General features: G+C 35.2%; 1 protein-coding gene across 3 annotated transcripts in view; it reads left to right on the top strand.

Moving 5' to 3' along the window:
- LOC121305193 (AP-3 complex subunit beta-1-like) overlaps window positions 1-13,648 on the top strand; it is a 110,272-nt gene that overhangs the window by 52,568 nt on the left and 44,056 nt on the right. For all 3 annotated transcript variants that reach the window (XM_041236746.1, XM_041236753.1, XM_041236738.1), the window contains exons 20-22: window positions 213-399; window positions 4,530-4,599; window positions 5,094-5,200. In XM_041236746.1, coding sequence (XP_041092680.1) covers window positions 213-399; window positions 4,530-4,599; window positions 5,094-5,200 — 364 coding nt within the window. The remainder of the gene's footprint in view (window positions 1-212; window positions 400-4,529; window positions 4,600-5,093; window positions 5,201-13,648) is intronic.

Here is a 13,648-nt window from a genome sequence, read left to right on the forward strand (position 1 = left end):
CTACTCTTCAGTGATTTTATTTCTTATTCTCCAGGAGTTATACGGGCTCTGAATGTTTGAAATGCTGAATAAGATATAGTTAAATCTACTCTAACAATTTTTTTTTCATATTCTCCAGGAGTTATACGAGCGCTTAATGATTGAATGCATCTTATATGTTTTATTACATGTTGGTAATTTTAAAGCTGTTTCTAAAAACAATTTTTTTGCAGCTGTAAGAACAAATCTGAAAACGACAAAATTACCAAAAGCGGATCAAAAACTAAAACAGACTCCGTTTCATCCGAGTCAGAAGAGAGCTCTTCAGAGAAGAGTTCTTCCAGTTCTGAATCTGGGTCAGAACCTGAAACAGACTCCGACTCGGGCACAGACCAAAAGAAACAAAAACCAAAGCCAAAGGTGAGAAATCCTAGTAATTCAGAAGATCCTGTGTAAAAGAAAAAAGGCTCCTAGCAGCTTCTAAAACAGTTTACGATTTCAACCTGTTCAATTAGCAAAAGGACAATGATCAACCCAAATCTTTTATTTTATACTTGTATTTGTTATATATACTGAAAATATTGTCTCTAATTCTAATTTAAAAGTTCAGACATTACATTACTATTTTCTGCATGACAAACTGAGCACAGATTTGTGCATGTGGTGCAGTGATTATACCCATACATGTATTGAATCAGGTAAAAGATAGTCTTCCCATCTCAGTTCCTTATTTTAAGGTCATATTAGCTTATTGGAAATGATATGACATGGGCAAAGGTTACTTCTGTTCAGGTCTGTTTGACCCAGAGGTCACTTTTGATAAGATTGAATGTTGCAGTCAGGGATACACCAATCATCGGATTGGACTTGGAGTCAGTGCTGATTATTAATAAAACACCATAATCTGAAATTGCTGTTTTCTCTGCCATTATCAGACGTATTATTATTATTATTATTATTATTATTTATTATTATTATTATTATTATTATTATTATTATTAGTAGTAGTAGTCCTTTCAATGACAGCAAAGTTATAGCCAAGCTACAGTGTAATAAACATCATGTGTGGTGATACTTTTAAAGAAATAATTCCAGTTAATTTGCAGTCTTTCCGCAGTTGGAATACAACATTCCCCTGTCTTCCCTATAAAAAATGCATAAATATATGGTTCTTTATTTTCTTTGACTGTGCATAATTATATTCAGGTGTTGAATAGCAGCAGTGTGCTGTTAAGGGCGTGTTTTGATAAGATTTGTGGCAGCCATTTTGAGATTAAAATTTATCACAGCAACTTCTGCTTAGCAAACTTGATGCGAGTTTGGATGCTGATGATATATGCCAAGCGTCAGATCAATCGCTTCACCGGTTGCCAAGATGATGATTTCGAAAGGTTTCTAAAAAATGCGTCAGATGGCCAACGGTTTCCGGTCAACACAATTTTTTTTAAAAGTCAGTTGTATTGATACAGTATCAGGGAAGATGCTTGTGAAGTTTGGAGTTAGTCAAGTAAACCGTTTGTCAACTGACGCAGGTTTAAATTTTAAATGTAAACGTATAAGTGGCGGCCATCTTGTTTTATAAAACATCACCATTTTCACATATTTGTGTCCCATTGTTATTGGGACGATAACAACCAAGTTTGGAGTTGTTTGGACAAATGGTTTTCAAACAGCAGCAGTTTGTTTTTAGGGGCACGTTTCGATAAGGTTTGTGGCGGCCATTTTGACATTAAAATTTATCACAGCAACTTCTGCTTCGCAAACTTGATGCGGGTTTGGATGCTGATAATATATGTCAAGTTTCAGATCAATCGCTTCACCGGTTCCTAAGAAGATTTCGAAAGGTTTTATTGAAAAATGCGTCACGGTGCCAATTGCAAGGACACAGCAGCAAAAATTTTTCAACATGTGACAACCAAAGTATCCAGCTTGTCAGCTGCCAAGTCAGAACCTGATCGGTCACACAGCTTCAAAGCAGCAGCAGTTTAAAGTTTTGGGAAGAAACAAATAACAACAACAACAAAAAAAAAAATCTTAACAATAAGCTTCCCAGCCTTTGGCTTGGAAGCCTAATAATAATAATAATAATAATAATAATGTGTTGTTTTTTTCCAGACCATTGTCAGAAGAAACTACTACGTTTTCATCCTTACAGAACATTTACAAACAATTAATTTTAAAAAATGATTTTTTTTTTTTTATTTTCTACCATTTAGAGGTATTTATATACCACAAAGTGTTACCTGAGGTACCATGGATTAAACTAAAGGGATTATTTTGACATTTTAACATTATTATTGAACCTTTAGTTATAATACTCAACATAATGAAGTTCACTACATGTGGGGGGTGGACAGTGAACCACTGCAATGAAAATATCAAGTACTTTCATAACAAAATCACATTTTGTTAAACTATAAACATAATTGGTTTATAACAAAGGCAAGGCTCTGCCTGTGTTTTGTCGTTTTTCAGTTTTTTTTAATGCACGTCCTCATCAATTTGCAAATGCATTGCCAGTATAATACACATCTAAAATGGGCTTATGGTTTTTGTTTTTTTTTCACCCAGATCGATTTATATTATGTGAATAACAGGCATCCTTGCATGTTAATTGAACAAAAAAGAAAAAAATAAACACCCTTTGGAATCAATGATTGCCTTTCTGTGAATAGTTCTGGGCTGGTGGGAGATTTATTTATTTATTTATTTACTATATAAAGGGGTTGATAGCATTACTGATCTGCTCTGCTTGCACCCTTCCCCATCTACATGCATGGAATCTGTTTTATGAGAAGGGGGAGTAGGGGGTGGATCGTACAGGTGCAGAAGCTTCATAAATAGCGAGCTCCCATAAAACCAGTCAGCAGTGTGTTTTATATACACATCTATATATCGCTTATATACATATCTAACATGATCAGTGAACTGTTAAGAAGCTATTTTTCCCTCCCAAAAGAATACAGAAGTAAATGGTCTCTTTCCACCCAATCTCTTTTCAAGGACTAACACAAAGGGAACAGTGGGAGATCTGTCAGCGCATTTGGTTTGGCAATGATGGTTTTGTTTAAAAATAGGGAGGCTAAGAAATAAAATGCTCCCAGTAAAATGCGATTTCATTTGCCTCTTCTCTGCAGCTCCATTGCTCATGTTGCGGTGTGAAATTCTCATTTTACACAGTTTGCTGGTCGAGGTCATGAATTATGCATTGTGCCAGAGAAATCCTCAATCTCACGCTTCAAGCCCTATATGCATTTATCCAGGTTCCATCTCTATTACCAAGATGAATTGTCGGTTGGGGAATATTTGATAGGATATGGTTTTAACTTCATTGTTTGTTTTCTGTATTAAGCTCCTTTTTTTGTGAAGGATTCTTCGTCTGTAGCTACAGAGTGGAATTTTATGGTCCCTGTAAAAAATGGTTATGCGAGCAGGGCGCGTAAGATAAAAGCATTCAGAAGTTAAAATGCTTTTCTACCGAAGCTCTGAGACGTAGTGCTGCACTCAACCACCACAAATGAAAGTGCATGTTATAATTTCTGCAGTTACAAGGTATCCTTATGAGAAGGTTTGTGGTAGCTTGCAAAAGCTGTGAAAGCAGGAATTTGGTAGCATTCATTTAAATTGCATGTGGCATAATGGTTAGATGAGCAAGAAGAAAAAAAAACTGGAACAGACATTGAAGTAGAAAATACTTTATGATCATTGACACTGTATATACATTTAGACTATACTACAGTTACTATTTATACATGCAACATTTATCTTGATAAGAAAACATTTTAAAAAGTATTTCTATGTTTGGCAAAACTAATACTGACAATGTAAAAGATTATAGTAGTTACAATTTATGGTCAGGTGTTCCTCCATTAGATGCATTTAAAATATTTAGTCTTAATATGCTATGTTATGAAGCTGGTTAAGTGAATTATTGATGCTGGCTCTTGGGGCTGTTTGATACACCCCCACCCCCCATTTTCCCTCAGTCACTTATATGCTGTGCACCTTGTTTTTAATATGTATGTGTCTGTGTGTGCATGTAAGGTCGTGGGCAATATTTACTGTAATACTGAAGTGTAAAAAACCAGGCCATCACAGGTATAAATTAAGTTAACCATAGTGATAGTTTCAGCTGTCTTCCACCTTCATTAAAGTAGGAACAGTTTATGCTACTTATTGCAACATAAAGAACACCTTTTTACCTGCAGTGGTATGTAGACCAGTAACCAGGCTTCACTGTCTGATTTGTGTTACCAAGGCAACAGTGAAGAAACTTGCCGAACACGTTTCTAATTGTGGTGAGTCATTACCAGTGGTAATAGGATTTACTTCTCTTCAGAGCCTGCTTTGCATGCTGTAGGTCATTCCTTGGATGTCACATAAAGAAATGTAAGGTTAATTAAGGGCTGACTAGCTGTATTGATGGGCCGAAGGAGTGTCACCTCTTCATCATAGCTTTTACTGTGTTTGTGTACATTACAAATCATATCCAATAGTTTTGCATTTTCTATTCTTTATATCATCTGAATGTGTTTTGTGTTTGTCTACAGAAGGAAGAAACTAAAGAGGCACGAGAGAAGACAACAAAACAGGAAGTTTCATTGCTTGATCTGGATGACTGTAAGTTTTAATTGGATGTAGAGAAACCACTTATCCCACTGAGCTAAAACATATTTACAATGTTCATTTACTGCAAGCCAGTGAGAGTATCAGAATAATGTATTTTCCATACTACTGTCAAACTTTCCTTTTTACATGTATAACAAGTGTGTATGGTGATATACTTCACGATACTGTTGACTCTAAGTTTGAATTTATACTAGTTTTGCAAGGAAAATTGAAACCAGTGACCTGAAAGTTTAAATGTTATTTCCTTACACCAAACTTTATACAAATAATAGATAAATCTATATGTTTAAACTCATCTAGCTTTATCTATTATTTAAACTGATCAGACAAAGAATCCTTAACAAAAAAGAGCTTATTACAGAAAACAATTAATTTAAAACCATATCCTATCGAATGTAATTTTCTTGTTATTGCTACTAATTGCATTTGCAACTGTACATGCTTTGAAATGCTTGTGTGTTTTCTGCTCTTTTGTTTCTGCTCAGTTGCACCTGTGTCCATGCCAACAGCACCTAGGCCAGCAATGCTGTCTCCCAGTTTGATTACTGATCTGGAAGGCTTGTCCTTATTGAATACTTCTCTATCCATTGATGTAAGTGTTTTGCTTATGAAATGTTTAATATGTGTGTTTGACTATGTGCATGTGTCACAAGAGAAATGAAAAATTGCATTCTTGAACATGTTTTATAGAAAAGCACAACAAATAAATAGTTATGTCAGAAAGCAGCCAAAAAAGTACTGTCTACATATTAGAGGCAGTTCCCATTTTTAGTTCAATCCCTCCACATAGTGAAGCAGCGTTTCCTCACCAATGGTTGACAGGGCTGGTGTGGTGGGGGTTTTAGTATTTTAATCTCCACTCCGAAACTGTCACTAGACCACTGAAACCACAATTAATTGGCCAGATTCTAATTGTCCCAGAAATAAAGGCCAGCATCCAAGACAAGGAGTTGCATGTGTGTATACATGTTGCTTTAATGTGGTCTCCTTGAATGTTCTCCTTCATCTGGTATACTTGGACAAAACTTGCAGGCATCCAGCTAAGGAAAGGTTAAGGTAATAACAAACAGGAATGACCCGCAAGCAATAGCAAGCAATTGAAGCGTGCATGAATACAGGAATTAAGAGGGAGATAGAAATACTCGCCTTTCCATCTGTGATACAATTATTTCCATGCTTCTAGTTGAGGAAGCTGGATCGGTGATCAGAACATGGTTTAAATACATCTGCTTACAGTGGTTTTATAAGATGATGATATTAATTATATACATAATTTTCCTGCTGCATTTGTAATCTTGTTTTGACCTGTAGGGCATCCTTTTAGTGTGGGTATGCTTTCTTAATCAAGCTTTAAATATTGCTTATGATATTGCTTTGAATATTGCAGGTGTTTACAATGTTAGTGTTTTAAGTTGTAGAATTTAACAGAGTTAAGCACTCATCCAGCAACCACAAGTTACTGAATCTGGATAACCCAGTGGCCACCTGTGTGCTATCTGTCTGTCACATTTTATAAATGATGGGTGTAGATCACAGAGATCCAAAGCTGGTTTAGAGTGTTCTTTAGACTGGTTTACTGGAATCTGGGCATATAAGAGATGCAGCAGCTAGTGTAAGGAAGATACCCAGTAGGGCTGCCTGGATTTTTATTTGGCAAGTGGATTCATATTTTCATAGTGTAGCACTTTTTTTATATATAAAGGAAATGCCTTGTTTTTTTAAATGTTGTTGTTAATTACTGGAAACAAAGAAAGCTATTAAACCTCCATTAAAAATATATCCAGCTAAACCACAGTGTAGACTATTAAATCTTTTAATGTGCTTCAGTTTTAATTACAAAGGTTAATATAGCCTACATCTTGCAGAGTAAATTCAGTTTCATAAATTACGTAAATTGCATTGTATATAACATTTTATTTGAGAATACTAAAATTTGAAATAAATGAAGTTCACATTTTTTAACACACTGAAAATATGTTGTGTATAAACTCCGCTTGAAAAAAATGCATTAAGTTTGTCACATTCTTATCAGTTTTGTTGGGGGGGGGTGTTTATAAAGAAATGCAATAGCAGCTGTGTCCTGGATGTAATACTAACAATAACAATCAATAGAATCAAAGAAAAAAAAAAAATGAACTTTTTTTTTCTTTGCATTTATATTATATCAAAGAACAAAATAAAACCAATAATAATAATACAATAAACAACTTACAGGTTTTACAGAATGTATCAAATGCACACAGATTCCAGTATATACAGTGCCTTGCAAAAGTATTCAGACCCCTGACCAATTCTCTCATATTACCAAATTACAAATGGTACATTGAAATTTCGTTCTGTTTGATATTTTATTTTTAAACACTGAAACTCAGAATCAGTTATTGTAAGGTGACATTGGTTTTATGTTGGGAAATATTTTTAAGAAAATTAAAAAACTGAAATATCTTGCTTGCATAAGTATTCAGCCCCTGTGCTGTGGAAGCTCCCAGTTTGCACCGATGAAAGAAATTGCCCTAACGAGGACACAATTACCTTACCATTGGCCTCCACCTGTGAACCATTAAAGTTGCTGTCACATTTTCTGGATAAAAACCCCACTGTTGAAGGATCATTGGTAAGGCTGTGAATCTGAAGGAAAATGAAGACCAGAGAGCATTCTACAGAAGTTAGAGATAAAGTAATACAAATGCATAGATTAGGGAAAGGGTACAAAATAATATCCAAGTGTTTGGATATCCCAGTGAGCACAGTTGGATCAATAATCAGGAAGTGGAAGCTGCATCACACCACCCAGGCACTGCGAAGAAAAGGCTGTCCCTCAAAACTCAGCGCTCAGGAGACTTGTGAGAAAAGCCACAGAGAGGCCAACAATCACTTTGAAGGAGCTACAGAGTTCAGTGGCTGGGAGTGGAGTAATGGTGCACCAGTCAACCATATCAAGTGCTCTGCATAACACTGGCCTGTATGGGAGGGTGGCAAGAAAGAAGCCGTTACTCAAAAAGTACCATCTGAAAGCACGTCTGGAGTTTGCCAGAAAGCATGAGAGTGACCCAGCTGCGATGTGGGAAAAGGTTTTGTGGTCAGATGAGACCAAGATAGAGCTTTTTGGCCAAAACTCAAAACGCTATGTGTGGTGCAAACCTAACACTGCCCATGCCTCAAGACACACCATCCCTACAGTGAAGTATGGTGGTGGCAGCATCATGCTGTGGGGATGCTTCTCATCAGCAGGGACTGGGCATCTTGTTACAACTGAAGGAAGAATGGATGGAGCAAAATACAGGAAAATACTGCAAGAGAATCTGCTTCAGTCCGCTAAAAAACTGAAGCTTGGGAGGAAATTCACCTTTTCAGCAGGATAATGTTCCAAAGCACAAGGCCAAAGCAACATTGGAGTGGCTCAAGAACAAAAAGGTGAATGTCCTACAGTGGCCCAGTCAAAGTCGTGATCTCAATCCCATTGAGAATCTGTAGCACTGTTTGAAAACTGCGGTCCACAAGCGGTGTCCAACCAACCTGAACAACCTGGAACAAATCTGCCAAGAAAAATGGGCCAAAATCACTCCGACACTGTGTGCAAAGCTGGTACATACTTACCCCAAAAGACTTAAAGCTGTTATTGCAGTGAAAGGTGGCTCTACCAAATATTAATATGTGGGGGTTGAATACTTATGCAAGCAAGATATTTCAGTTTTTTATTTTTCTTAAAAATATTTCCCAACATAAAACCAATGTCACCTTACAATAATTGATTTTGAGTTTAAGTGTTTTAAAATAAAATATCGAACAGAACGAAATTTCAATGTACCATTTGTAATGCAGTAATAGGAGAGAATTGGTCAGGGGTCTGAATACTTTTGCAAGGCACTGTATATATAGTTTTATTTTTTTAAAACAAACGACTTGTGTAAAAATGTACTGGTAAAGTAAAGCCTACACAATTTATTTACATGCGTTCTCTGAATTAATATTGAAAAAATTTCCTTTTAAAAGCATGTTATGTCTTTACAGGGATGATCGGGCTAAATAAGTGTCAGTCGCCACCTGGAGCATTCTGTATATTATGGATGTTTGCTTTTTACTGCCACCAATAACTGCATCCACAGTAATGTTGAATGTTTTTTTTTCATAATTATTTACACACCGTGGTTTTCTCGTCCAGTTCCTCAAAATACTTCCTGATGTGGTTTTGCTTCGTTCCTTTGTTTAGCTATTTTATTAAATATATAACAAACTTCAGAAAAAAACGCCTTGTCAGTAACTTTTACACCATAGAATTGATACCATGCCATGCTCAAAGCAGAGTGCACCAATGAAGCGCTAGATCGACCAAGAATAAAACCCGCCCCTGTGTCAATCTTTCTGTTGCACCAATTAGAAAAGCTACCAGGAGGCAATTGCCAAAACCCATCCTTTTTATAATACCCGTCTTTACTCTGGCTCCACAGCAGTCGGATATAAGATGGACTGGCTGTATGTGATAGTGCATTGCTAAAATGAATATATTTAAAAAAAAAAAAAAATGAGTTTGGTGAAATTTGCCACGTGATTGATTATACGTTTAGCATATTCAACTTTTAACCGCCTCTTTGTAGTTTATATGTTTTAAGCGTTTCAAATCACTATAAGCTACATGCTGAAGCTTGCTAAGGGCACTCTCTAGTATGAGTTATTGGATAGTTACTGAACTGTATACTGAGGCATCTGTCTTTCAAAATGTTTATTTATTTATTTATTTTTCAAAGTTGCATGTTAATACTGCGGATGTAGATCATGGTGACCTGCTTTTAAGGATTTTGTATTTATGTGTAGATGGTGATGTATATCCAATGACTAGGCTGTATCAACCAGAGTGAACAATCTCTGCTAATGAAAGGTAAAAGAAATAAATATATATTAATAATCTGCTAGCAAAAATTATGTTGATGGTGATAACAAAGTCAACAGATACATTCAGAAACCCAATGGCACATTTCAGCAGTGTAAGGATGCTGTTATTGCTGCCAATGCAGAAGTACAGCTTTGTTCCAGATATTCATAGCTAAGTGTTCATTATAACGATGAGTATCTGTGGTAGTCTGGTAACAGTCTTGACGTATCACCACCCTCCTTCCAACCACACACAAACATGTCTTAATGGATCTGCCTGTCCAGAAATGAGAGACGATTACAGATAAATAACTGATATAAGGGAACATCTTAATTCCAAATACGGCATGTCCTAATCCACATTTTAAAAGCACACTCACTTATTATTCATTGGTGAAAATTGGTAATTTTACTGCTGACTTTCTACTGCCATGCTATTGGGCAATCAAGATTTGATATAAATACAGCAAGTCTGTGTTCTTGGTAGAAGGTATTAAGAATCGACAATACGTTTAACGAGTGTGGCCTCTTGGATTCCAGTGCATAGCTGCACAAACTGGTTTCAATCTTTGCACCCAACAGTTCCTCAGTAGCATTTCTAAGCTCACATTGCGCTGTTTTCTTTTTAGAATTGACATGGGGGGGGACTGATGTACTAACTCATAATCTAATAACCCTGTTGTCACCTGTCCCTCACATGAATGTACACGGATAGACCATGCAGGCTTGTGCGTAGACTGCCATGATTTTTTTTATTGAAAATATTTTTCATTAGGTTAAGAAATTGTGAAAATAGTTGCTTAACTGAAATTAATTTTCTTTGTGACAAATCTGTATCCAACATTAACGTTTGGGTTACTTTTAAACATTTGTATTCCGTTTTGACTGTTCTTTTCCACTGTTACCTGCTGTTACTGTGTGCATGGTGATTGGGGGGTGTGAGATGCTGCACACAAAGTGAGAGAAATGTCAAGTTAAAAATAGTATAGGGTGTGCTTTAACCTTCCTTCATGTTAGAGGCGAAATGAATCGCATTAAACTGCTCTGAACATACTGCGCCAACAGTGAGAAATTAATTAGTGTCTTAGGAATGGAGATATAAGACAAGCAAATGGGTGGTGACCCTAATATTCCTCATATGTGCAGCATTTACTATTGGGTAATGTCAGATAGGCTATTATACAAATCTTACAGCACTGTAATTGGATATTGCTTTTTATAAACCTGGGCCTGTCTAATGAAAAGATGGCATTGGATATTATCAATAGCTCAATAGGTCACTGTGTGGGAATCTGTGCCCTCTTCATTTAGTTATAATGCTTAATAATACCAAATTGGCTGGAAATCTACTTGCAGCAAAGGCATAGTTTAGGAAACCATTTGCAATGTATTAAATACTTGGCAAATTTAAATACTATTTTGTAATTGTATAGTTTTAGTTCATTTTAAAGTAGTTTTTGTAAAGGTAAAACTTAGCTTTAAATTGGCATGAAGTAGAATACGTGGTTTAATTGCCAGCCCCACTGGTTGCTTTGTTTTGTATTAGTTTGAGCTGTCTTTACTGTATTTCTCCAAATGTAACGCTATGATTTTTTTTTCTTTTTTTTATGGCAAAGCTATTCTGTTAGTAGCTTTTAAAAAGAAACAAGCAACAAATAACAAACTGTAATATTGTAACTGTGTCAGGTATTTAATTAGGATGATGCTTGTAATGTCCAAACCACATTAGTTTTATTTAGTTATTTACTGGCAGTGTTTTCAAAAACCACTAATATCAATGTTGGAGCCATAATTCAAATTTGAAGCACACTTTTGTTTTGATAAAAATAAACACTTGGATTTGAGGGCAACTCGAATTTAAGGTTCAGCTATATTGAGAATGTCTTCATTCATCAATGTGTTTCATTCGGAGCAATGCTTGATATTTGAGGTTGCAAGTATGCAAACGATTGAGCCATGGCCAAGGTTAATCCATATCTACTGTATATTGTAGCCTCAATGTTGTTTTTCCACTGTTGCGAATGTTGGATCAAGCTGAGGCTGAGTATTGTTAAGAACAGAGGGTTATTTCATCTGTTTATCCCTTAACTAGAAAGCATTGATGCTTTCCTCTGCTAGCTGTCCTCCAGAGGGCACTGCACCCTGTCTGGTACCATAGCAGTGGTTTATAAGTATTGATTCAATAAAGATAGGTCCTGTTATAAATTACAGTTGTCGTAAGGCAGTTGACAGGTAGGCAGATTTGTTGCAGTCTCAGCACACCTGAAAAGGAAGAGTACTGAAAACAAAATGTTCTGTGTGCTAAAAAAGGCAAAAAAGACTAATTTTAGGTTAGTGTTTGTGAAGAAGTCTTTGACAGCAAACGCCTATTTTTACAGCTATTGTCTATAGACTTTTTTTCTTTTTAATAAATAATGCATACAGTAGGTACAGCAGCAAAAAATAGTTTAATTGAACTTCTTGAATCATTTAAGTATTAATAACATTTAGTTTGTTCACTGTGTTACATAAGTGTGTGTGTGTGTATATATATATATATATATATATATATATATATATATATATATATATATATACATACAAACATAATAGCTGCCCACAAATGTAATATCTTCTACAAATGCAATAACCACTTGCCTACAAATCCACAAATGTAATAACCATCTGCCTACAAATGTAATAATCTCTACCAAAAATGTTATACCCATCTGCCAACTTTCAGTTATTATTTATTATAACAACAAAAAAAAAAAACATTTGTTATAATTAACTAGAAAAGTGTATACTTTAATCATTGGGCAGTCATTATTGGGCACTAATGAATATTATCAATTATAAGTTAAACTTATTTAAATACATAGATAAATAGGTACTAAGTAATTCATGGGTAATATCATGGATGCAACATTTGTGGGAGACATTATATATGTGAACAAGTGGTTATTACATTTGTGGGAGATATTACATCTGTACATAGCTCGAGGAACACAATTTTAACAATATTGATTTGAACAACTGGTAATAAGTTACTGCTTGTATAAATCAACTAGGATTCCAGTTAACTATATTTTAATCTTGTGATCTGAGCAAAAATGTTTTTTTTTTTTTTTTTTTTTTTTTATATATAAATATAGGTACTTCAGGAATCCATTTTAAAGTGTAAATGTGGTACCTGTTACTATGGCAACATTCAATTAGCTTGTTCAGTGGTTGTAATTTTCATCAATCACTCTTGCATTCCCCCTATGTTAATAGTTATTTAGCCTTTTTTTAAAATGTATTTATATAATTTACATTTATTTGTTTTGAATTCGCATATAGGTACAGTAATTCATTTTTTTATATACCATAAAAAAATGGTTGTATAGGTCACACTGACATAAGTCACTACCCTGAGACTTCAATTTTATGAAAAAACCTTTTTTGTGTTTAAAATACTTTTTTTGCAATTCATGTTTTAACTTCATGCTCAGCACCGATAAAGAAAGATACACAGGTTTAATTTTGAAATAACCCTTGTTTGCAACATTTTATTCCATTAATAAAATTAAATATTCTTGGCTGAATCAGCTTTAAGTGAGGCTGGATTTTCAATGATTAAAATATTAGTGTGTGCTCCCATTGGCTGGAAAGGTTGCAGTGTTTTCAACCAGTTGACATTTGGAAGTTTGTTGAGTGAATGGAAATTTGCAGGTCCGTACAGCCTTTCAATTGACAAATTAATTAATGGATTTAGATGAATTAACAAATATGTTTATGAATTACTGTATGAATTGACAAATTTATGGACGATATTCCATGGAGGTGAACTGGAGTTAGGTAGGTTCTGTGTATGGGTTTATGATTGAGTTCCTTTACTTCAATAAGACTACTTACCCAGGGGAACAGCAAGTTGCTGTAGAAATGTGGGTTTTGGGTTTGATGCCTTCAGTGGTCTGTGGAAAAATCCCTAAACACCAAGGTGGTCCCCATCATGGAAAAGGTGACCCTCCTGTGCCTTAACGCTTACAGAGCGGTCCTTCATTTGACTGTTTCTGCTAGTGTGCCAATGACGACAGGTGGTGAGATGCTTTAGCAAAGATTTCAATCTCGCTGCCCGATTGATTTTATTTATTTATTTATTTATGTTACGTGTGAACCTATTGAAAAGAAGGAAGCATTTATTTTGCTG

Source organism: Polyodon spathula, chromosome 2 (genome assembly GCF_017654505.1).
Source record: "Polyodon spathula isolate WHYD16114869_AA chromosome 2, ASM1765450v1, whole genome shotgun sequence".
Classification (NCBI taxonomy): Eukaryota; Metazoa; Chordata; class Actinopteri; order Acipenseriformes; family Polyodontidae; genus Polyodon; species Polyodon spathula.